Genomic DNA, 26948 nt, shown 5'->3' with positions numbered 1-26948 from the left:
GGTCACTAGAGTGGAAAAGCGATGAGCAGGATTGGGGATTAGTGTTGATCCATGCAAATTAAAAGATCATAGAGGCAACCTCACAAGGCCGTGTGAGTAGGAAGCCCTATGCGTCAATCTGCATGTGTGTGTGTATTTACAGTACAAGTGTATGTGTGTGACAGTGTGTGACCATCCCTCCTGCTTCCATGTCCCTGCACATGTGCATTTTTACTCTGCTGCACGTATTTGTCTGGACATTTGGCTTCCGTTAATCCTCATACGATGACGAAAGTGATGCGTCAACTGGATTATGAATGTATATTTTGAATAGAAGTCTCTGCGGGACACCATATGTGAAATCCTGGGTAATCTCAGAGATCTGTGTATACGTATAATATCTTTGGGACATCTTTTTGTCCAGGATTATCATTGTAGAAAACACACCATTAGCACCAATGTAGCAGCAAACATAATCTCAGCTCTACGGAGCATTTTAGCATCTTTCACTTCCCATAGAAATCAAATTGTCATTTTTACACTTCTGCATTTGTACAGATTTAACAAAAGAGATAACATATTAAATAGTGAGCTGGAGTGAGTGGCTTTTGGTACATCAAGGCTAGATGTTACCATTATTATTATTATTGCTAATAATAATAATAATAATAATAATAATAATAATAATAATAATAATAATGATACATTTTATATATAGAGTGCTTTTCATAATACTCAAAGCATTTTACATTTACAAGTTAAAGTGACTTTATAGAATTCATATAGCTGTTTCACCCTGTTTCCAGTCTTTAGTCATATTTATTGACATGACATGTCGATCTTTTCATTTAACTCTGCAAGAAAGTGAGAGTTACATTTCCCAAAATGTTGAACTAGTCCTTTTATATGAAGGTCATGTTTAAAATGTAAATTTCTACTTGTCAGTTTGGATGATTGTGTGTGTGTGTGTGTGTGTGTGTGTGTGTGTGTGTGCGTGTGTGTGTGCGTGTGTGTGTGCGCGTGTGTCAGGCTTTGAAGTCAGTCGCTGTTCAAAGGAAATAGTGGGACACAGACACAGCTGATAAAACAAACTGTATGCAACTGTGTGTGTGTGTTTGTGTGTGTGTGTGTGTGTGTGTGTGTGTGTGTGTGTGTGTGTGTGTGTGTGTGTGTCTGTTGTCACGGGTGTGATTTAAGGATACGCTCTCAATACCATCCTTCTTCCTGGAACATCATGTAACTTCATTAACATGCCCTCGTTAGAAACTCATTTAGACCAATCAGATTGCTCTCTAATCTAATCATTCCGCATATATTATGAGAGACATCCATTATTACCAAACATCCAGCTAATTAGAACTGGGACGCACCACCAGCTGTGTGTTTGTGTCCTTGTTCAAGTGAGGACATTTTAGGCTGTCTGGATTATAGTATATTCATTGTTGTCCTGTTGTGTGTCTGTGTGTGTGTGTGTAAGAGTGAGTAACCCTATATATGACCATGTGTGTGGCCTCCCAATAAATAACCACCTCTTGTAAAGTGAGAGCTTTGGACGTAGAGACACTGCGGTCGCCTTGACCCGATCCTAACTCCGGTTGTGTGCTTTGATCATCGTGAGTCTGTACAGTACGTGTTCTCATTCCACTCAACTCTATGTGTGTGTGTGTGTGTGTGTGTGTGTGTGTGTGTGTGTGTGTGTGTGTGTGTGTGTGTGTATGTGTAGAAGAGTGTGTGTTTCCTGTTATTTTTTGTCTTTATTTGATAGCTGACAGGAAATTCTAACCTCCTTAATGAGAGCAGAAGAGGAAGGCAGAGGTGATTATGTGGAGCAGAAATGTGATTTGGGTATTTGGCAGATGCTTGAGGAGCAACAACAGTAAGTGAGTAAATTAATTTATGTGAAGTTTAAGAGATGAGTGCGTATGGACAAAGGAAGGAGGAAAAAAAAGAAAAGTAATGAATAGGTTAACAAAACAAAGGCGTGGAGAGAGAGATATGAAGACAGTGAAATGGAGGAACAAGAAACACACATACACTAATCTAAAAAGCTTGTCAAATCTGAACAAGACTCTCAATACACCGCCACAGTTTCACTGGTTTCTGTTGTTGGAGTGAAATAAAAACATTCTCAGACAGCTGAGAAGAGGTTTCTCAGAGATTATAACTCATCACAGAGGCAGCTGTAAATCCTACAGAGACAATAGCAAATTAATCATTTCATAATCATTTACCCATTGATCCCACTGCCATTTGCCATCTATTATCTTGACATGTTGTCAATGTAAAGTACCGAGTACCCAATGTTAGGTTAAAGGCCTGAAACATGCAAAAGCATCCTTTTTAATCCATTAAGCCATTTTTCTATCGCCAAGAAACGTATACAACAAGGTTACTGAAGTTCAGCAGGTTTGGTTTGGTGTGTGTGTGTGTGTGTGTGTGTGTGTGTGTGTGTGTGTGTGTGTGTGTGTGTGTGTTTGTGTCAAACTACGCTAAACAACCAAAAAGAAATGATATGCCGTGCCAACCCAAAGTACAGAAACTTTCACTTGTTTAGAGAACTAGTAACTTATTGAACCCGTTGAAAAGCTATTTCTGCGCCAAATGACAATTCAATGCCATGGTTGGTCACATGGGAGCGGGGCACATGTACCATCCACACAATCTAATTTACTATATTAAAGGAGTTTAATTTTCCTTTCCAACAAGAATCCAAAAACAAGGTTATTTTCGTACATAAAAAACATCCCCAAGCCTAATTACTGCTGCCAGTCTGAAGCTAACAGACTGTGAGTAAACATGGACGTACAGTCACATCTGGAACATTACCCAAAGACTTTTTCGAAGCTTAGATTTTAGACTGTCTGGCTCCCAGTTTTTGGAGCTAGAGTGTTCAAATTCAGGCAATATGGTGTCAGTGAAACTAGGTCAAAGAAGAAAACATAGCTTTAAAATCTGCTGTATGAAAACAATTAAATATATGTCGCATATTAGTATTAGACTAATTGTAGGTTACTTGTCATCAATGTATTGTTATTAACTTGTATTACCATTTAATAAAATTGTAAATAAATCATAATATAACATGTTATTGTTGAAGGAATTCTACTTCTTTCAGTAGAATATTAAATGATGAAAGTAACAGCCGGAGATGAGAGAAGTTGCATGCATCCTTTCCCTGACACTGCACTGTAAATACTGTGTACATGGATGCAATTAAAGTGTGAAGTCTGGCTGCTTTTCCTCAGGAAGCCACGTGCAAGTGTACAAAGATATTTTACTAAAGTGCCAAAATGACACATCTCTTTAGAATTCAAATCCTCTTCCAACAAGTCTAATTTATTTATTACTCAGACAACAGAGAGATGATAGTCCTGGATATTTCTCTTTTATGAATAGTTTCATTGCAGCATGCATTTACCACATAAGACACATAACTCAAGATTCATAAATCAAAATAAGGTTAAAGTGAAAACAGTGGATTTCGCTCTATATTTTCCTCCCTTCGCCCTCTTCTTCACCTCTGCTTTTTTTTTTTCAAAATTCAAAGGCGCAGGCATATACACTTTGCATAATCACATACAATACTGTATGTTGTTTTATTGGACATTTATGCTTGTGCGCCCACAAACAGCGCACAGAGTTTAGATACAGTTTAACATGTAAACATTCCCCCGGCCTGTTTGACATTTGACCGTTGTGAACTTGTTCTATTTGTCTTCCTCAGCTGCAGCAACAATCCTCACTGTGTTTGTGTGTGAGGCAACATGTGGGTGCGTGCATTTATCCGCAGAAAGAAACCGGTGGGAATTTATTGATGTTTTGATAATTTTTCAATCTTTAACCTTTCGTGGTCAAAACAAGGGGGAGGAAGGTGTGTGTGTGTGTGTGTGTGTGTGTGTGTGTGTGTGTGTGTGTGTGTGTGTTTGTGGGCTAAATATACGTTTGGAATATAATGTTATTCGAGGTTTTTAAGGCCTTTGACCTGATTAAGGAAGGTTTTTTTTGCATCTTTCTAAAATATTTATTTAAACATTTTCAAGTAAAGGTAACATATTTGGACGCTGGGATGCAGTGTGATGTGTTTTCATTTGTGAAATTTTCTTCATCCAGTAGAGGCTGAGGATAAGCAGTTTTTTTGCAAAGCTCTGCTGCACTTTTGCACAGAATTACACTTTGATCTCTGAGCCACCATATATATATCTACTGGTCGCAGGAAGATCATAACTAGGGAAATTTGATGGCAAATGCCTTGCTTAAGGGCAGCATGGTGGTAGCTGCAAAGAGATAAAAACCTTCCGTATTTTTGTCTTTAATTAACCTTAATTAAGAGTCAAACCTCAATGATGTAGAGCATTAGTCACTGTCAGAAGGTTCAGTCTGCTTTTGCTCCTGGAGGTCACAAGCTCTTATTGCTTTGTAAAGAATAAAAACATTAAAACATTTTCACGGTGGACCTGTTTGGACGAGGATAATCCATCACACTAGTGACAGTGCCTTGTAATATTGAGATTAAGCAGCCGGGGAATGATGTTTTTTTTTCTAATGTGGAGTTACAGCATAATGCTGGAGAACTGATATCGTTGTTATCTAATCATTCCATAGCATGTCATCTGCAGTGAGAATGTGTGTGTACAGTGTACACACATACACACATTCTGTATTATTAAAATGAAGCATTTTTTAAATGCAGCCTCCGCGGTATCCCTCTATACACACTGACACACACACTTTTTACATCCTCTGTTTTGGTGTGTGTGTGTTTGTGCTCAACAGTCTGTGAGGTGTGGATGTACATTTTAATGTATGTGTGTGTGTGTGTGTGTGTGTGTGTGTGTGTGATGTCAATGCCTTTTGTCTCCTACCCTCGAGGTTTTTCGGGCCGTGCATGATGGTTTACGCCCATAGGACACTCTACTGTCAAAACAAATCACTCTGCATCTGTGTGTGTGTGTAGGTGTGTGTTTGTGTTTGTGTATGTTATTAGTATGTTTTATGCATCAGCACATATTAATGCTTACAGTGTCTCAAAATGTAAACGAAAGACCTCAATCAGTTCAAGAGGCATAGTCATCATAACCACAGCCAGACTCAAACCACAAGCAATTTCCACCGTGCAATATTTTTGCTATTAAAATTGAATTCAATCCAAGTCCCTGCTATGAGAGAAGGAAGCAAGTAGTGCTGAGCCCACTGAGAAACACTACCTGACTCTGCAGCAGTGTCAGCTGTCAGATGCCATGTTTCTGTGTGCAGGTCCATATGGTTGAGTCCCAGCGGCTCTCACTGACCCCTCAGTTAAAAAAGCCGACTGTATGCTACATGCACAGTGTGAAATGGCAGACAGAATGGCAGAGTAAACAAGATTTGAACTAAGAAGCCAAAGAAAACTCATATATCTTTCACAAGACCTGAATGAATAAATAAAATGAAGTTTTAAAGAGAATATTTGTCTGTAAACACAGCATTGATCTTAACATTGAATACTCTCTTCCAACATCTCCATCACGTTTTTGTTGTAATGTGTTTGTGTGACACACAGTTACAGTAGCTTTCTTACAGAAACAACATATGCTCTGGCAGACAGGTGCCGGGGGACACAGAGGTCTAATCCACTGTTAGCGCCGTGTGTGTATGTGTGTCATTGCCTAAAGGTGAATTGATTTGGTGCAGTCATGACTATTTCCAGAGGGCTCACAGTCACTGATCAGTTCCACTGGCTTACGTACGGTCCGTGTGCGTTAATGAATCGCTTCAAAGTCCAGCTATCGATCGCTTTGATTAACTCAACTAAGGATTGGTTTCGACTACAGGTCGACTACAGGTTAAAGTGTCCTCTCTCTTCACCTCCTCTTAAGTGCTCTTTTTTTAAATTCCATTGCCTAAACATCAATTCCTCCCTTCATCTACTCTCGTCAAACCAACTATTCCTACATGACCAGGAGCTCCACATCACCAGTTTGAGAGTCTCCATCCAAGGACTGAAAATTATTTAAAAAATAATTGTCCTACTCGCGGACGACAGAACCAGTTTGGCAGCTTGAGAATGTGACCAACTCTCCTCCAAAACCTGTTCGCATGAAGCAATTATTCATGCAGATTTAACCAAGTCTCCTTAAAGATCGACTGCTTTCCACGGTTATCGTTGTTACACCACAGAAGCAGATGCTTGTTTGGAGTGATGGTCGTTCTTTCTGCATGGCTTTCAATTATTCCTTAATCTCTTTCTTTCTCGAGATCCTGACTATCTTTTTTATTTGAGTTATTTCACCTCTTATCTTCCACCCTTAATCTTTTCTGTATTTTGTTTCCTTTTGTTTCTTAGCCTCCATTTACCCTCCTGCTACTTCCCTCTTTTCCCCTTTCCTTCCCAGTTTCTCTTCAAGGAAACTGGAGTAACTCTCTTGCTGCCCCTCTCCTACCCCCTCCTCTCCATCATTCCATCATGCCCTTGTGGCTGATGCTAGAGTTTTGCCTGCAGCACTAGATTGCATTTGTGCAGATGGTTGGGAACACACACACACACACACACACACACACACACACACACACACACACACACACACACACACACACACACACACACCGGTTTGCATTATTACAGCTGGCTGGATGTAGGTGCCCCAGTTACATATGGAAAATAGGGCAGCAACGGTGGTTGTGACTAAATTGTGTAAATGTGTGTATGTGTGTTTTAAGGCCGTTTGTTCTGCACGTGTAAGAGATGGGTAAGCAAATGTCATATCCCGGGAAATAGGTGTGTGCGTGTGTGTCCGGGGATACAAAGATAAGTAAAATCTTCCTCATTGAATATTGTGTAAGCACTCACTGCTTGAATGATCTGATTTCTGGTTCGGTATTAGGTTTAGGATTAAAGTAAGAATTAGGATTATTAGGTTTAATTTGGAGTAATGCACGACATGCTGCTGTTGGGTTTAGGGTTAGGGTTAGGGTTAGGGTTAGGGTTAGGGTTAGGGTTAGGGTTAGGGGTTACTGAAGTCCTGAATATTTAAAGACTATAAACTTTATCAGAACTATAATTGTTGTATTTGCTGCGAGACAAAAACAAATTGAAATGTATCTATAATCTAATATAATCTGATGTAGGCACCTGTAGGGTTTTAGGATTCATGCAGCTGAATGGTGAGGGATACAGTAATGACATGATGTGCGCACAAATACAGGATACAGAGATTACATGGTGAGTGCATAAACACTCTGCGTCACCAATAATCAATGTGACTACATGCTACACGTACAATATATATCAAATTACTTGAATAATGGATGTCAGCCAGGAACGTGACCTTTTTTATTACATTTTGTATGGTCGTACTATACTACGGCATTATATATATATTATATTACATTTTCTTATTACATATTATGCTAGTTTTTATGACGTACATTTTTTGACATTTTCCCTCATACTATACTCTGACATTTTTTATGACGATTTTTAAATAAAAAATGTTATTATATAATATACTGATGACATTTTTTTTATGATTTCTTATGGCCTACAGTACTATGATTTATTTTTACAGTCGTAGTCTTTTTTATAGATTCCATCCTATATTTTTTATAGACATCCTGTATTATTAAATGACTTTGATACAGTGGTGCAAGGAGTAATCACAAACTAAGACCTTTTAATTATGCTATCTTACAGTCAACATTGTATAATAAATGTAAGTTAAAGTGTGTCGCTGATGTAACCGGTTTGAACTGGAAGTGATCTGGAGTGTATGGAAATCATCTTAAAAGGTATTAAATTAAAGAAATCCTGCATACCCTGAATAAGCCCATATCATAACCCACTTCAGACCTGTGTTGGACCGACATGGCTTTAATAACAATGTCATCAGAAGAAACAAAACTCATCAATAGGTCAGCGGATTAGTCTATGGAGATTATAAAGCATTCACTGAGCTGCAGGCTGACTGCAGATACAATGTGTATATCAGAGACGTTGTGACAACAATGTGAAATACTGTATGATTACCCTGAGAGTAAAGGAATGGTTGAACATAGTGCCTTAACACTATCCTGTGTGATTCCCTGTAAACCTTAATAAACACACACATACGCACACAACACTCAGCACAAGAGCTCACACAAATACTCAATTATTTAATGTTGCAGCCACAATGTTTGCATCTCTAATCAGAAACAGCCAACAAGTGTAATCATGTGCTAATGATTTATGATTTATGATTGGGTTGTAGGTATTATGTATCTGCCCTGTGTGCACGTGTGTGTTTTGATCGTGTCAAATGCGACATAACTTTGTAATTACACATTTGGGCTGCACAGAGCATGTTTCAAATGAACAAAGTGATGACTGAAGACAAACATGCACAAACGTAACAAAAACACTTCAACCTAACTCTTTCATATTTAGGTAGAACTGGTGTGGAAAAGACAGAGATGAGAGGTGATCAGAGCAGAGTGTTTCTCATGACTCACACAAAGCAGGATCTAACCGTTTTCCTGTTTTTACTACACACTCTAGGACGAACATTTGGTCTGGTTAATGAACCGGAGATGCATGACGAGGCCACGACGGGTGCTATCATGACTTTAGTGATGCCTGTCTCTTGTGTTTATCCATCTGATTCTGATTAATGACGCTCACCTTTTCCAAAATGTCATTTCATCTTAATAAACAGGGAGGATCGACTTCTTCTAAATGCTACTTATAATCACTGTGCTCTTTTCGGACTCCTTGGTTTGTTCATTTGGGGGGTGCAAAATGGGAAATTAGAACATTATAGACCGCAAAAAAATATATAAACTCTAAAGTCAAGATTGAATGATAGCTTGGACTGAAAAAGGAAAGCTTCACTCAGGGCACCGTCTACCTCCTCTTTGCTGACTCCAAGTTGCAGCTACATCAAAGTAGCATCCCACTCCAAGAGCACCAAGTGTCCGTGAGGAAAAAGAAGAAGGAAAAAAAAAAACCCTTTTGACTTTGTTTTCCAGTCGGCCAGGAAGACATAACAAAGTCTGGTCTTTGATGCCGCAGTAAATCACTTTAGGCTTCAGCTTAAAAGTTCTTCTTTAACTTTAGTAGTTCAGGAATAAATATTTCTTTAAACCTGACGACCTGGCAGATTTGACTACCTCTCTTTGGAGCCAGGCTAGCTGTTTCCCACTGTTTTCTATCTTTATGCTAAGCTAACTGTAGCCTTATATTTAAGAGGATGGATACGAGAGTGGTATCCGTCTTCTCATCTCTCAAAGACATTTCTAGTCTTTCATGTCTCTTGCATGGCATAACAGTTGTATGTATCTGAGCACATTGCTATAGTCAGGCTTTTTCCCTACATGTTTAACTCACATAATGTCAATTAAACTTTAATAGAGTCATTCAAACACAGAGCGTTTGTTATGGCTGTAATTGTCATGGTAAAAAACAAAAATCTAATTTTAAAAGTGTGCCAGTCCAAATGCGGCACAAGATATCTTACTCCGCCTCCTTCCAAAAGTAGAAACGTTGCTCTTATCCTCAACGGCAGCAACATCTCTTTCCTCAGGGTAAATTCTCTGAAGTAAAGTCTGATGCCAAAAGCGTTCTTGTCTCCCTCCCGCAAAAAGAAAAAGAGGTCTCCTCCCTGACATGCCAGTAAACCTGAAGCAACTATAAATGGCCTCTCTCTAAGGAAAGCCTGTGTGACTCCAGTCTGACCCCGCTGCCTCCTCTCTCCTTCTTCACTGCTGCAGAGAACACAAGATTTAAGATAGTGAGGAGGCAAACTAATTCACTCCAGCTGCAGGCAATGACTACACGTGTGTGTGTGTGTGTGTGTGTCTCCCATACAAACAAAAACAAAAAAACTCCATGAAGCCATCTAGACAGCAGGTTACTATATCACTTCCCATTATTACAAAAGCACAGTCAATGGCGAGAGAGAGAACGAAAGAAGGTGGAAAGAAAGAGGGATACCTGACATGAAGATGAGCATCAGGTGAACAGGCTGTCCATAACATCTCACGCCCATGTCACACATCCCTGTCAGGCTCGTGTGTGTGAAGTCAGGGCGGTGCAGACAATTTCATATTTGTCAGAAATATAATGGCCAGTAATGTGCTTTTCCTGCTCAAAAGATGTTGCATGTCTCTGTATTTGTTGTTGGTTTTAATCAGTCAAAGTCAAATTTGAAATGAGTTTGTCATTGAGATAACTCATTGCCATTTAGCAGAAGCCACTTAGTTTGTTTTTGTATTCGTTCACCTCAGGGGTGATGCAGGGAGGTGCTTAATGTCACAAACACGGTGCATACTCGACTACACATGCATATCACCTGACCTCTAGCCTGTCATTTCCTTCTGTGTGTGCAGGGGAGGAGGCTTATGATTATATGTTGCGAATAAAGAAGTGTGATGCGTTAAGCATGCAGACCGCCTGCATCTATGAGATGTCCTCAAGAGAGAGGGAGGATGAACTGAAAAGTAAAAGGGAGGGAGAACGCCATGGTCGACTAAATGTCCTTGATTAAAATAGATGCAGTGCCAGATGGAGAGACAGAGACAGAAAGAAGGAGACGACATGGAAGACATAAGAAGGAGGAAGGAGAAAATTAATGCAAGATAAAGAATAGAGTCAGATATATTTAGCTTTAGCCTCCGATATCGACTTATGTGACAATACGGCAAATTAATGCAAAATCACAATTAAAATAAAGGGATTTTTTTTGTTGCATTAATTCTTCAACTGTGCTCCACTGTAATGCTTAATGATTATTAAAAAGAAACTCTTCAAAAAAGTTTCACAAAAGCTTTCAATAACCAATTTCTTTGTTTTTAATTAGATTTGAATTTAAATCGATAAGTGGGACGGCAGAATTTAATAAAAGGCCAACACAACATGATCATGAACTGAAATACCACTGAATATTGATAAGCAATAACATTGAATTATCACCCAGCTCTGTGCACATGTACATGCCATGTGAGCCTACAAGAGCAATAGGACGCACAGAGGAGGGTGACAGCAGGACATATGGGATATGTTATGTGTCGCTCTGCATTGAACTCACAATAACTGCTGGAGAAAGAAAAGAAACGGATGCCTTGAGAGGAAAAGATCAGTCTTGAATACAGATATATAAAAAGTATACAGCAACACCCTGCACAGACATCGCCACGTCGTGAAACTCTTTATTACATCCTTGCATCTGTGATCAGGATTTGACTGAAATAAAGTTAATATGGTGCATTAATCACTGTGAATTATTACATATCTTACACTACATTATATACACAACGTGTTACCGATTATCGAGCTCAGTGCAGAATCTTGGACAACGTGCATCTTGAAATTACACAGGAAGTGAATCAAATCAATATTCAATGTCTGGATGTACTGCGCAGCATTCGTTTTCTTCTTCATCTGAAGCGAGGATGTGAAAGGTACAAGGTGTCAGATGCTGTATGGATTCTGAGGTCCTCTGAGACAAACCTGTGATCTTTGGATTTCAAAATAGACTTGACTGCAGTTGTGTTGAATGAGAAAGCAGCTTTACTGTCAGCATAAGTGTGTTACTTTTCTGGCCCTTATGAAAAGGTGTGCATGTGTGTGTGTGTGTGTGTGTGTGTGTGTGTGTATGGCAGGTGAGTGTCAGCGTGAGACGGGTGATCACTTGGATGTGTCCGTTTCTTTTTGTCTCTGTGGAGCTTCAGCCTTCATCTTGAAGCCGTCCCAGCAGGCGGGGTCTTCCTCCGTCAGAGGTGAGGCCGAGGCGATGAGGTCACTGAACGACAGCAGTGTAAATGAGGTGGTAGGAGGAAATGATGGACGAAAACGCTGAGAGGAAGAGAGAAGAAGAGAGTCTTTAATTACCGAAATAGAGTGGAGTGTCTAATAGTGCTGCAACTAATGCTTCATTTCATTTTTAAGTTATTATAGTGAATATTTTGTTATTTATCTTTATTAAGCCTTTAAAAGACTCCTACAACACATGTTTCTAGAGAAAAATGTCTCAACAAGGGTTTTATTATTATTATTATTAATAATTTATTTTATTGAATATGAGCTTGTGGTAGATCCTAATTTTGGAGAAGATTAATAATAATACATTTTATTTATCAAGCGCTTTTAAAAAAGGTACTCAAAGACGCTTTACAGGTACATATAACATTAAAAATCACATTAAGAAAAACAACATCAACATTTAAAATACATAGAAGTAATTACACATTAAGACCTACAAATGTACAAATGTTTGGCTTTCTCATTTAATAAATAGCTTAAAATGTTTTTTAAAAGTTGTAGAAGATAACCGTCTACCCATCATCAATCAGATGTTTGTGATTATAGACTATATGTGACACACGTGACTCATGTTAACCAACACTTACTTATAATACTTTGTGCATTTGGACATTCACTGTTGCGTGTGTGCAGACTTCTTTTTTAAATCAGAGAAAGCAGTGACAGTGAAATGATACTTTTCAGCCTGGTGTTAAAAGACTCTTTAAGCCCGTCTTCTGCAGGGTTTTAGAGATGAACAGAAAAGTGTGCAGTGTTACGGCTAATGAAGCATTTCAATGACCTCCCTTTATTATAATTATCATGTGTCCTTACTGCAGAGCCTGCTGGTCCGAGTGCTACGGCAACATGATGGTCAGCATCCAGCAAGCTCTCCTGCAGAAACACACACACACACACACACACACACACACACACACACACACACACACACACACACACACACACACACACACACACACACACACACAGTCAGAGCAAATACTTACAATTATAGAGAAGGTATTTTATGACAAACAATGTCTCCTTATCAGACCTTTAAACAGAAATGAACCATGCATGCGTCCGCATCTATTGAATATATGTAAACATATTTAGTATGCGTTTGCATGGTTTCTACGGTAAGCTTGCGGAGGTTCAGTCAGATGTCACGCGACGCTTCCTGAGCCATAACGGTGCCTGTGATACCAGGAAACCTCAAGCATAAATGCATTCACTGAAAAGTGAAGATATAAATCCATTCTACAGCGTGTGTATGATTAATGTGCAGCAAAATCAGATTCATATCCAATTTTCCAGCTTATGTGAATCTATGCAGATTTATTTCTCAGCGTTGACGTACTTACTTTAACATGAAATATTGTATTGATGTTGTTGCACATTGGTTTGCACTCTCTAACTTCTACAACAGATGCAGTTGCCTTTGTAGCTGGCAAAATACGCTTGGACATTAAAGGTCAAAAGCTGAGTGTGTATACGTGGGAGTAACAGGTGGTGTTGGTGTGTGTGTGTGTGTGCGTGTGTGTGTGTAGTGGGGGTTATTAACAAAAGAGAGTAAGGGAGCATAGAGAGAAGCCCAAAGGAAAAACAAAGCGAGAGGAATGTCACCAGGAACTGTATTAAAATGTGAATATTTAGTCATTGTGCTGTTTTTCTGGCTTTGTTACAGTCTGTGTTGTTCTGTCCTTCAGTTTGTGTCTGAAGGCTGAAGGAGTGATCACTAGAGGTCAGCAGGAAGTAATAAGTCATAGCTGCTCTCTGATCTAGCCAATCAGCACACAGTGAGTCAGAGGACACCAGGTCAACGGCACTGCTGCTCGCCTCATCTCTCTGTTAACACTTAGAGCTTCGACTGTGTCTATTTGTATACAAGACGAATCGGAGAAAAAAATATTCGATTCAGTTTGACCTCTTGAGTTCACTGCAATCATTCTCTGATCACAAATAATGAGGTGTGTCGCTGTTCTTGGGGACGTACCGAGGGAGGACCAGCTTCTCTTTCTTTTCAGAACTTTTTACCACAATAGGATCTATTTAAAGTCTAATATTATCTTGTCTTATTTCATCTTTAAGTACTTTATACAGTGTCATAAACGTCACTATTGTTCATTTTTTATTACCAATCATATTTAACAATGCCAGCACTCTGTAGTCAGTTCTACATTATATTCCCTCATTGTTTGGACAGCGTTAAGTTATTCCATAGATGATACGAAGAAGAATATATTATGCAGTCATGAAATAAGAAATAAGATGAAATGAAATAAGACTTGTATTTCTGAGAGATATTGGCATTAGGGTTATTTTATTATAGATTCATGTGCTGATCATTTTGTCAGTAAATGATATAAAGTACAGAAAAGCAGGAAATGCTCATATTTTAAGATTCTGGTACCAACAAATGTTCAGTAATTTTTCTTGTATGACAAATTTGATTATCAAAATACTTATAATTTTTTATTTTAACAACAAATGACTGAATTGACCAACTGTTCAAGCTCTAATTGTCAAATGCACCCTTATTTCTACATGTATTAACATGGAACTGTTGTCATGTTTGTTCACATACCTGACAAACGTCATTTAAAACTGATGTCATGTTTAATAAATATGAAATAAACCAGCTTTAAATGAGGCGGTGCAGGGGAGCTTTTTGACTTACAGCTTCTGGTTTTCTCTCCATTCCTCTTTGCTTCGCTGATTCTTGCTTTAACTCGTCTCTCTTCATCTTTTCTACATCACGTATGAGGCTGTTACTTCACTTTGCCCTACAATATACAATGTATAGTTCAAAGAGGACTCGTGCATTACCATCTACCTGCGATCGATATAAGCGAGCTGTAATTCCCCGGTGTGAAAACACAGACACTAAAACAGCATTAAGCCTCCACGACCTTCAGAGGGATGGAGAGACGAGAGGCGACGTGACATCAGGCTTTTCAAACCAACCAGTGGTAACCTTTTAGCAGTCACTTGTTAATCTCTCTGCCACTGGGCATGAAGGACAGAGGAAGAGAAAGGGGGTGGGGGGGTGAAATAAAGAGGAAAAAGACAGGGGTAGAAGTGGAGAGGACGGGGAATGAAGGTTTAGAGAGCAGAAGAGCAGCAAAGAGGAGATACAATGGGAAATAGATGGCAACAGATGATTCTTCTACTCTGACAGTGAATGAGGGTGCACTCCTCAAACTCTTGTCCTGGCGTTAGGAGGGCTGGAGGGCCACTCGAAGGACCCCTTCTCTGCAAGACCACCTGTGATTCATTTTGCAGATGCTTTCAAGGGGGGCAGCCAGCGGGGAACAGAGCATGGAGGAGCCCACAGCAGCGCTGCTTTTCAGCTAATTGACGTCCTTAAACCAGCGTCAAACTGGTTCTACACATGTCACACGAGACACACTAATAAGAACACACTCAGTGGTGTTAATCTGACTCGCTGCAGTATTCAACCTGACAATGTTTCTTTACATTTGGGAGGAAGTGCTGTTAAAAAACACTCCAAAGTGATCGTTTTAAAGAATGTCTGTCTGCACATTAGATGATACTTTACTACAGACTTGCCTCATGGCACTCCCCTCCCCCCCCCATTAAAGAAATAGTTCAACCTTTTGGGAAGAGGACTGTAAAATGTGTGTTATGTGCCGGTCTATCTCTTGGCTGGGCGCAGTCACTTCCCGGATACTTGTTGTAACCATGAGGTTGCTAGGCAACCAGCTGCGATCACACAACTGATATGTAACGTGTTAATTAGTGAGATTAGAAGCGCTGGTAGGCAGATTGTGTCTCCTTCGGACACCTGTTAAAAACCAAATAAACACATTTCCCAAAAAAAAGAGATTTGTGCTCAAAACAACATTTGTGCAATAAAAGCATCAGAAGAATCCAAATAACATAAAACTCTTTGTGCTTTATATCAAGTCATCAAGTCAGTGATCTCTCTTTTAATCTCTAATGTTTTGGGTTTTTTTTATCTGGAAATAAACCAGCCTGAGACAAACTCACTTCAAATATCCAGTCCTCTTCTTCCTCCTCATCTAGATGCATCTTGGTCTGGCGCAGTACATATTTCTGTGTGAGAGGTTCAGCGGACAGGTGAAACTCCACCCTCTGCAGGTTAAAGCCCAGACCTGTGCCGATGGCCTTGATGAAGCTCTCCTTCAAGGCCTTAGTGGAAAATGGAGAAAACTCGATTAGATGCACGAGGAAAATGATCCGCAGCACTTAAGGAAAAAGAACATTTGTATGTCTGACAAAGCTGAGAAGGACTGTGTGTGTGCTTCTTGATGTGTGAGTGTGAGTGTGTGTGTGTGTGTGTGTGTGTGTGTGATTTGGCTCAGTAGCACAATAACTTAAAACCACAACAGATGGGAATGTATACACACATGTATAACAGTGTGTATACAAAAGAGCGACTTTGTGTGTTTGTGTGAATGCGTGTGTCCCGCCAAAACCAACCCTGCTCGGCAGCCAATGAGCCACAATAACAGTATTACAAGCCTAATCACTATAGCAACCGTCGAACTCTGCCATTAGTGAACAGTGTGGTGATGATATCAGAGCTTGACGTCTTTGTGCCGCCCTCTCAATCTCACAACATCTTTACTTAGCACCATCGTTGCTGTCCATCTGTGTGTGTGTGTGTGTGTGTGTGTGTGTGTGTGTGTGTGTGTGTGTGTGTGTGTGTGTACGCATGAAAGAAATAAGAAGAACTATTGTGTATCTGTGTGGACGAAATGCAGAGATGGACAGAATGTGAGAAATAAAAAGAAATATGAGAGCATATGAATATGTGCATAATGTACACATGTGTGTGTGTCTAAAAGGACATTGTCAATGTTATTTTCTCCCTATGGTTCCCACACACACACACACACCACCACCCATGGGGCCCAGAAGCAATGCGACGACAGGGTAGGATGGTTGCCATGGTTACCCAGTGGCGGTAGAACGCGGCAAGCTGCTGGTGCTCCCAGCCGGCTGATTGGATGACGCTCCATTCGTACGCTGTAAACTGACGAGTCATGATGCGGAAAAACTCCGGCACAGAGCTGCTACCTGGAGGAAAAGAAGGAGGGAGGAGAGGAGAGCAAAAGAAGGATGAGACAAAGACAGAAGGAAAGGGAAGGAGGGAGACGATGGGAAAACAAAATGAGGTGAGTGGAAGATGGAGGGAGGCGTCAGATGCACTACAGAGATGGAAAGAACACACACACACACAACACACACACACACAGACACACAGACACACACACACACACACAAGGCAACAGTGCCCCCTTGTGGTCGTGTTGGAGAATACACTGATATCATGACCACTAGTTTTAGCTCCTCTCTGTTTTGGTTCTATTTGTTCTGAGTTTTGTTTTGTTTTTGCGTCGTGTGTGTACGATTTTGGATGCATGTCTGTTTGCATGCTTGCACAATATGTTTCTCTATTTTAAAGTGTCTTTGTGCACCTAGAAAAGCACTATATAAATTAAATGTATTATTTTTATTATGAAGAGGAAGCGATGAAAATGGCAGATTCAGTGCCGAAAAAACAGAATTAAAACAAGGCAAAACTTTTCAAAAGATTGAGAGGCTATCTGGTGTTGGCTTTCAGCGAGGTGGGGCCAACTTTGAATGTTGTGTTTAAAAACGACCAATCCTACTCCTTCAATGTAATGTCATGTAATACCATAAGCTTTCAGCTAAGTGCCATGTTTACCACTTAATTGTGTCATATATACCTTGTAACTTGTGTGGTAAATGATGAGTTACTTTTCCAATGTTTTTTCTTAAGTTGTTGTTGTTTGTCCAATTGGTTTAATGTATTTCTATTCCGCTCTTTTAAAATCAATAAACAGATGTTAAAAATGTCAATGTTTGTGCCTGTGCCAATATTTGTTGATATTGTTAAGTTGCTTCATCTGTTACGCTAAGCATTTACCTGGCATGGTGGTCTTCATGATATCCACTCCCACCTGCACCCCCTGCTCCGCAGCGAGCACAGCGTAGTCCCCCTGGTGGGACAGGTTGAAACTCCAGGCCGGGGGTTCAGCACCTGAATCTGAACTGCCCTGGAAACAGACAGCAAGATAGAAATCAAACCAGCCATCTGGGAACTACTTTAATGTCTTCTAGTCAGGAAAGGTAGGCTCTAAGCTCGAAGTCAAAATACGGAAACCTAAGTGAAGTCAGTAAGGCTGTCTCGATTTCAGATTTTTACTGCACGATTATCATGGCCAAAATAAATATCTTTAAAAAACTTTCATAAAATATAAATGCTGGGCATCCAAACTTCGTTCAAACCCACAGAACTTTACTTTATGGAAACATTTGGAATGAACCTTCAGTGGAGCTGCCAGGTAAGGTTTCCCTCTGGGAGATCGCTCCAGTCTGATCTCTGACCACAGGATCCCCATTCTCTCACACACAAACTTCCTCATCAACAACCTGCCAGCCTGATGAGGTAACAGAGAGACAGAGAGTCAGCGTATACAGAGTCAAGATTAAATACTTTATTTTCATATCAACATGATTGATTAGAATATGTCCAAGTGATCTCACTTAAAAAAGACATAAATAGTAAAGCCAATCACTTATAAAGCACACAAGATATTGAACAAAGTATAAATTAGATAGGCCAACCCATAACATAATCATAAAAGTATAAAACAAATGGTTGAAATAAAATCCACACATAAGAACAGAATAGATAAAACACTAGCACCTGCCAGGAAATTACATCAAATGACCCATTAGATAAAGTGCTTGAAGTGCAGAACCATCTGCACCCTATTGCACAATAATTTAACCTGCAGAGTGGTCAGCAGTGCTAAGTAGGTGGACAGCTTTGAGATATGTGCTGGAAGTTCTGGTTTTACTGTCTTCTTAGTTTATTGTAAGGTTGTTAGCCCTTAAAAACATTAAGGCACTTCTTTTGTAGTCTTATAGATTTCCCCAAGGGGTGGGATATCACATCCACTTATTCTTGATGCAGTATGCACCACTTTGTCCAGCTGTCTCCTGTCCTCAGCTGCATGTTGCCAAACCACACAGTTATTGTGTAGGTAAGGATTCTCTCCACTGCTGCTCTATGAAACTGGATATTCCACATTTTAAGTCTCATTCTTCTGGAATAGTAGAGGTGTTGTCCCCCCCTTTCAATGTGAAGGAGATTGTCACTCCCAGGAATTTGTAGCTGTCTACTTGTTGAATTTCGTTGTTGATGATGACCGAGGGTAGGTGATCCCCACTAAGTCTAAAGACTAAAGTCCAAATCAAATCAAATTTATTTGCATAGCCCAATATCACAAATTATACATTTGTCTCAGTGTGCTTTACAGACTGTACAGGTTACGACACCCTCTGTCCTTAGACCCTCGCATCGCACAAGGAAAAACTTCCTAAAGGAAACCCCAAAATTAAAGGGGGAAAAATGGAAGAAAGTCCACTAATAATTAATTGGTTTTGGAAAGGTAACATGATAATATTACAAATGGATATCTTGATTTTACATGTGGGAAAGGACATACATTGGATGGTTATTACGATAATAAGTCAACTCACAGAAGCTGATAGAAACTCAAAGTTTACAGTCACACTCACCATGGCTGACTTGGCATCCTTAGCAAACACAAACTGTCCGATCCTTTCTTTCTCCTCACACTGAATGCAGCGGGAAGCTAACAACCAGTCAGACCTACTCGGTGTCCACGACCCGCAGCGAAAAGCCCAGCGAACAGAGCCCATCTCCTCACCTCCGGCTGCTCATCTCTCCTCCACAACTTCAGGATTCTCACAAGTTAGCTAACAAGTTAGCATCACGCGTTAGCATCACGCGTTAGCACGTCTGACAACAACACTCTGGAAATGTAACGTTGTACCTGGTGCTTTCACAGTGGAGCACAAGCGCAGCGCACAACTGAGAGCTGCTAATACAACTACTACTCTTTGTTTACATTTTGGTTTTGACAGTGATGAACATGCCCGGAAGAGCCCGGCGAGATTTAATATCGTCATAAGTGGGCGCGGTGGAGGATTGGCCAATAGGAACGATGAAAACAGTGCGCAACTAACGATACCTTCACATGCTCTCAGGAATATTGTAAATTCGACTAAGCCGTGTTGTTGTTTCAATATATATGATAATTGTTTAATACCCGAAAGAGAAGAAATTCCCAAAAGACGGCTGACTGTAAATATGGTATATCCTAATCATCCTAGTAAAAAGAAAAATGTCTTAGCCAGGCCTCATCTTTGAAAAGCAATTAAACACCTTTCTTCGGGACCAGAAGGGCAACAGTAGCGTTGTGCTGCGTAAACAATAATAAAAACAAATGTTTTTATTGCAGGGTCCAATTTTTACTCCAAATAGTTGTATCTAACTTGCATCTATAAAGTCCTATTTCAAAATTGAATGTTAGAGTGTTTTATTTCCGAGCCACAGCTGAATGCAGCATTACAATTGTATCTCTAAGATGTTGTTTTGATTGCGGAACATCTGTGTGCGTAAGGTGAGTTCTCTTCCCAATATACAACAGATAATGTTTTTTGGAGGTCGTAGCAAGATATGCATCACACAAGACCACGTTACATGTATGTGAAATTGTGTCGTGCTCATCTGGTAAGAAACATAATGTCTCTTAGCGTATTCCTTTGAAAAACACGTTATTTTTACCTAGAAAGATTTGGGAGATACAGCAAGGTAAAACATAGGTGCACATATTTGCTTATCTGGGTATTTTGCCTATGTGTAGGCAACAGAAGAAACACACATGTCAAATATACTTACTATAAACCTCCCCATATATCCTACACACCGAATGTGTTACTATATTCGAAACATATAGGCCTATTGGATATTGTTGGCATGTTAGTCCTTAAAGACATATCTCTCCTTCATGGTTTCTCCTTTTTCTTTTTGGTTTCTGTTTCTCCTTTTCCAAAATGAGGATCGACAGAAAAAAAACACGTGATTTGCGGTTGTATGACAAATTGACTTACACTGTATATTCCAATAACATTGAATACTCTCTTGTTTACATACAGGAAGACTGCAGAGCCCTTTCAACCTGTGATGCTTCTCTACCTGTGTAAGCTCACCTGGAAGCAGTGCAGGATAGGGGATGGAAAACCCTGCAAGTCTTAATAATCCTTGCCTTTAGCTACATCAAATCTGGGCCTCATCAAGGCAAAAGCGAACTCTCCACTGGGAAAAAAGGGCTTTTGATGATTTAATAGTTCAGCCAACTGGGTGTGACCTCTGCAACTTCTTTCCACAACTTCAAGTCTCACATGCTAATACACAGGGCCATCATCGAGTGTAAGAGCTGGGATCAGTCACCCAGGTGGAAAACTTCACATGGACTGCTGGAGCCACTAAGGGTTTGCTCCTTGATGAGAACCACTGCGCGTTTGGAGGAAAGCTCCGACACGGACTAACCTTAAGAACAAACATCCCCCTTTACTCTGCCCTGTAATCAGTCTCTCTTTATATCTTTCACCCTCCTTTTTCTCACACCTTCCTCCTTCATTTTTCTATTGCTTTCTCCATACCTACACCTTCCCCTTGTCTTCTCTGTCCAGTTGTCTCTCCTCATCGCTGTTTCTCTCTCTGTGCCTCTGGGGTTTCTGTCCCCTCCTTACTGCCAAGCTGGATTTCCTGCAGGTGAAGCACCTGAAGAGGAAGAGGAAGAGCAACTACAGTGTAAAAGAAACACAGACTCTCATCAGGGAGATCCACAAAAGGACGGACGTGTTGTTCTCCAGGCAGCAGGTGTAGATTTTCTCTTCTCTTCTTCTGTTTATGTATGTATGAAATTAGTTTTTTAATGTAAGTTAACATTAGTGCATACTCACTCATAGCTGACAAAAATAAGCACTTATTTTATTACTATTACTTTTTTAAAATGTATAATAAATACAGTATATCACAGACTAACTGACATGTTCATGCAAAAAGTAAGTCACAGCTAAAAGAAACACACATTATGAGTCAGATGAGTTAACCTGGACCAATCAATCAACCGGGTCACATATAAGTGAGTGCAGAAATGCAAAAATATTTCTTTAATAATTTAAAAGCAGTATCTCAATTATCTACATTGTCCACCAGAGAGCACTGACACAGTTTATTTTTCTGCAACTGCAAGATATCCAGCTCAGTCCACATCTTAGTCACAATTGTAAAAACAAAAACATTGAAAGAATCATTGTCAAAATGTTTGTTTATCATTTGTATTTATGGAAATATCGATATTGGCCTCAAAAAAGTATCCTCTGGCTATACTTGAGAGGATAATTACATTTTCCAACAAAACATCCTTTTGGAATTGTTAGACTAAAGCATACTGAATGTTGTTTGTTTTCTTCTCTTTGTGGTTGAACAGAACACAGCCATTAATGAGCTGAAAAGACAGGCATGGGAGGAAGTGGCCCGAGGTGTTAATTCACTGGGGGAGGGAGAGCTACGCACTGCTGCTGAAGTGTGTTTATTTCTACATTCAAAACCCACTTTTATCTTTTTTTATATTCATAACCTCTTAAACACGAGTTCCTTTCTTCTGTGCAGGTGAAGCGTCGTTACCTGGACTGGCGTGCACTTGTGAAGAGAAAACAGCTTCGTGCTGAGCTCTCTCTCTCCTCCTCTTCCTCCTCGTCTGTGGCCCTGAAGACCGAGTACGATCAGTCATCCCCTGAGCATGAGGCAGCTACTCTGGGTCCTGGGTGTGACCAGCTGCTTGACCTCTCGGGCCTCTCAAAGGATTGCCACTGCGACTGGCCAGAGCTTGCAGCTCTCGGTGAACCGAGCGGGCAGGCCATGATGGCACCGATGGGTGTGAAGATGGAGGACGATGTCGGTGAATACAGAGTAAGAAACTCATCATCGACATGGTGCCACAGTAGTGCCTGTGTGCTATAGATTAGATACTCTAATTAAACCTTAGAGTTTATTAATTACATTTGCATGTAAATGAGGACAAAATGAGTATCATGCTTTTTGATACAGAGATCACATTCACACTGTTCATGTTAACACAAGGACCCTATGTATGTTAACAAGATAATGTGTTAATTAGCTCCATTAATATCCTCATCAGCAGAGGTAGTTATAGTTAACATATCACAGTGATGAGGCCTGCACATTTTGTAGCTCAAGTGGCTCTTGTAATCTGCGTTTTTGATTGGGCTTGCATAGGTTCACAGGGTAAAGATTAAATGAAATTAAATGAAATTAAAGCATGTGTTAATTAATTAGGATTTAATCAAAACCTGGCATTTAAATGTACTTTTTTGTGATTGCATTAAGATCTGTTCTCAGATAAAATCATCATCTGTTCCCACTGCAGTATTACAATCTTCCTCAATAATTCCCTTAACAATATTGCACCCTATTTCTTGAGCGTTATTAACCTGTATCCAGCCTATTACAACATGTTTCATTTTATCAGCCAGAGAATCTGCAGTAGTAATAGAGGTAATGGTTGTGTCATTGTTTTAGATTGATCTAAAATTATTGAGGAAACAAAACTCTATAAGAGCCAACCTGAGATACAGAATAGCACAGAAGAGCCACAATCGTATTCAGTAATATTAGCAACATTATTTTTTGCATCATTATTTTTCTAGATACACAAAATCGAAGCTGAAAAGATAGATATCCACATTTTTTGTTTCTAGTATGGGTCAAGCTCCAAAAATGCTGGATCCTACATTTCCAATAATGCAACTTGATTGCACCTTTCATCATCTTTCGACAGGGATATTTTCTGAGACATATTATAGAGCTGTTTTCACAGGACGAGAGTAGTGGCACCTTTCCTGACATTTGTAAAATCCAAGCGGCAACCTCCGCAACCTCCCAAAAGTGAGTCAATCCCCATAGACCCCCATGTTAGAGTGCCCGAATTTACAGCAGAAACATCCTAGTTTATAAAGTTAATTTCCCCGTTCATGACAACTGTACGGGGAGAGTTTTATATAACTCACACGTTTAAATTCAATTAAGGCTTAAACGTATGCATAATTAAGGGCGTGGTCGCTTTGAGTGACAGGTGGGTGCAGGCAGAGGTCGCTTGCTGCTTTCTGCTCTGCTGCAGGCCCGCCTCATCTCCACCGACGATCCACTGATTTGGCCATTTTTGGATCAGCGGGGAGTTAGGTGGACTCGTCACTGCCAAGATGGTGACGGCCGCATGAGCTTCACAACATATGGGTGATGTCATGGAGGCTATGTCCATGTTTTAGACGGTCTCTGGTAAAATTGGTGGAGTCCCCCATTAATGATCTCACTCTCTCCCTCTAGCTGGATGGTGATGGTGATATGGGAGATGGAGAAATAGATGAAGATGATATCAACTCCCTCCTCAGCGACATTGAGTCACGCGGTGAGGGGCATATTGGTGATGTTTACTCCCACAACGACTTGGGCATGCTCAGCTCCTCCAAGGCTCCGACCTCCACCACCAACAGAGACCTGTCACTCGCTGGTGGCCTGATGGGGATACCAGCTCACGCTCTGGGTGGACTTACGAATCATGAAAATTTGGGGGCAGGGTTTCTGGTTGCTGTTGAAAAACAGCGATTGGAGCTGGAGAAACAGCGCCTGGCTGTGGAAACTGAACGCCTGATAGTGGAGAAAGAGCGGCTGGTGGTGGAGAAGGAGAGACTCCGTCAGATGGAGGTAGAGAGGGAAAGGCTGCAGCTGGAGAGAGAGAGGTTACAGGTGGAGAGGGAGAGGCTGAGGCTTCTGCTGCTCAGCCAATCAGAGCATGTCAACTCCTCCTTTAACCAGCCGCCGCAACAAGGCCCGCCCTCGTCCTCCACGTCTTCCTTATCCTCCATTCATGATGGACAGAGGGAGAAGGAGAAAGAAAATAAATGCTGGATGCCATTGGTGGATCTGGAGACAGAAAGGCTAAAACTAGAGAAGGAGAGAGTGCAGCTGGACAAAGAGAGGCTGCAGTTTTTTAAATTTGAGGCCGGCAGACTGCAGATTGAGAGAGAACGCCTCCAAGTGGAGAAAGAGAGAATGCAGCTGCACAAAGATCATCAGGGCCACTGAGAGAAAGAGATGAATAATATATTTGATTTTCACCAGCTTCAGGGGCACTGAAAACAACCCAGAATGTGTGGATATGCATCAGCAGCGGCTCCTTTTATCAAGTTCCTCACACACACATCCTTAAGGAAGGAGTGAGACACTTATATGATCATTCCTTACTGGAATTTGGCCAGGGAGAAGACTGAGATGGAGCGCTGGCATATTTATGACCACCATGATAAAGCAGTGCCTTATGATGTCTTCATAAAATGGGTGACAGGACAGAAAATATGCCATGATGATAAAGTCTAGGATTTGTTGGACACATGGTTAACCTTGGACATATTTGATTTATATAATGTTCAGTACCTCATCCAAATAAACTAAGGCACAACATGTGCAGTATAAAACATAAAATGCTGGAACACATCCTTACAAGTGTAGAAATATTTTATAATGGCACATTTGAAGTAATGGAATTATGATGTGTTACTCTGCATTTATGCACCAAACCAGTGCCAATTTATCTACTGCATGGGTGCTGGTCTTTATAATTCAGATTCCAACATTCAAAAACAAAAGCACACAACTGTTACTTGTACAGAGACTTTTATGTTTTTTCTGTCAAGTGCTTGTGTTACAATCGTTTACATGGTAATGCTTGTGACTTTGATCATTCGTCTACTGATTTTCAACTGATATTTCACCTTTACTGTTTTAATTATTTACATCTGTGCCTTTCATACCATGACATGCCGACATGTCTGCTGTGAAATATTAACAGGTTAAGATTTTATATTTTTTGCCATTAAGATTTGTGGACTTGGAAAAGAGCCAGAACATCTGTGATGAGCAGCTACTGGAAGTTTAGTGTGCATGCTAGAAAATTATAGTGAAATATTCATTTTATGTCTATGTTTTCTTCCGTTCTGTTGTGCTATGAATATACTGTGAAGTGTTACTGACTGCTAAAAACTATATTCTGCTACTGTGTACTGAAGGTTATGTCGTCCAACACATCAAACACAATATACTATGTATTTTGGTTGTTACATCACAACTTTTTTTAACACCAATTTGTCCCTTTAAGAAACTTTATATCAGCCCAACAGCCCTATTTTATTATGTTCTTCTCTTATAAGTGTATCCCTGATATACATATATATTTCTTTTCTTTCTTTTTTTACAATTTCTTACATCTTTACTTAGTCCCTGTGGTTCTGTGTTGATACGTTTGTTGAGGAAAGAAATGTGACCTCCAGACAAAATTTGTTATGATCATAATTGAATAAAATCTGTATTACACAAATTCAAGCCCCAAAGTACTGCTTTTGACAGAAAGTCTCTGTGGTCTCTCTCATGCTTTTCTGTCCTCAGCATTGCCTTTGAAGAATAATGGCAAAAAGAGAATGAGACGATAATAAGAAAAAAAAGAAAATCTCCTTGGTATTGATGCTTCTCAGGAAGCCCATCAGGAGTTCCCTGGATCAATGAAGGCTAATAATAAGAGACAAGCGTTAAAAAGCACTTTGAGAGCATAACACTGAAGAGCTACACAAACCCTGCATCTCTAAAGAGTCAACTTTTGAGGATTCCAGTGAAACTGATGTAACCAAGTGACACGTGTGCCCTTTTTAAAAATTGTTTATCTGTGTTGTATGCATGAAAGCTTTTTACTGCAAAATGGGAGCCGCAAACTTTTAACTGAACAGAGACAATAAAGCTGGCCAGTTTGTGATGACAGTGAAACTTTTAAATCCATCAGTTAGACCTTTTTTAAACCCTAAAGTCACCTGTTCTCTTAAAGATCCTTATATATACGCACGCACGCACGCACGCACACACACATACACACACACACACACAGGAAGGGACTCAAAGCCGGCAAATCGAAACACAAAGACTAGTTTATTTTTCGGTTTAAGGGTTATTTTGTTGTCTGCCTGTGAGATGAAAGCCGTTTATAAAAGGCCCTTCTTTAGCTCTGTCTGGATTTAAAACTGGTGTGACAATCCACTGTATTGCTAGTGATGAAAAACACTGGAGGTGTACGGTGACTCGACCCACTACTTTGTGGACTGTCTGAGACGAGGTAGCTAAGGCCAGAAGTGAAGGAGAAAATACTACAATAATTCCTTTCTGATATTGTGCCAGTTTTAATATCTTTAATTTACATTT

The 26948-nt window shown here is 40.1% G+C and overlaps 2 protein-coding genes across 2 annotated transcripts; one reads left to right on the top strand and one right to left on the bottom strand.

Annotated features, from left to right (window-relative positions):
* Nucleotides 1-11122: 11122 nt before the first annotated feature.
* On the bottom strand, nt 11123-19477 carry aasdhppt (aminoadipate-semialdehyde dehydrogenase-phosphopantetheinyl transferase). The gene is made up of 7 exons (XM_029446635.1): nt 19334-19477; nt 18073-18186; nt 17673-17802; nt 16677-16798; nt 15746-15907; nt 12566-12625; nt 11123-11785 (listed from the first exon to the last, which is right to left on the bottom strand). Exons 1-7 carry the CDS (start codon nt 19475-19477, stop codon nt 11618-11620), a joined length of 900 nt encoding a protein of 299 aa, XP_029302495.1. The 3' UTR covers nt 11123-11617.
* Nucleotides 19478-20853: 1376 nt separating this feature from the next.
* On the top strand, nt 20854-25839 carry msantd4 (Myb/SANT-like DNA-binding domain containing 4 with coiled-coils). The gene is made up of 5 exons (XM_029446464.1): nt 20854-20869; nt 21130-21503; nt 22117-22212; nt 22299-22598; nt 24033-25839. Exons 1-5 carry the CDS (start codon nt 20854-20856, stop codon nt 24789-24791), a joined length of 1545 nt encoding a protein of 514 aa, XP_029302324.1. The 3' UTR covers nt 24792-25839.
* The last annotated feature ends 1109 nt before the right edge of the window (nt 25840-26948 follow it).

Source organism: Cottoperca gobio, chromosome 13, assembly GCF_900634415.1.
Source record: "Cottoperca gobio chromosome 13, fCotGob3.1, whole genome shotgun sequence".
Lineage (NCBI taxonomy): Eukaryota > Metazoa > Chordata > Actinopteri > Perciformes > Bovichtidae > Cottoperca > Cottoperca gobio.
The sequence above is the reverse complement of the archived record's forward strand: the minus strand, read 5'-3'. Positions and strand labels throughout refer to the sequence as shown.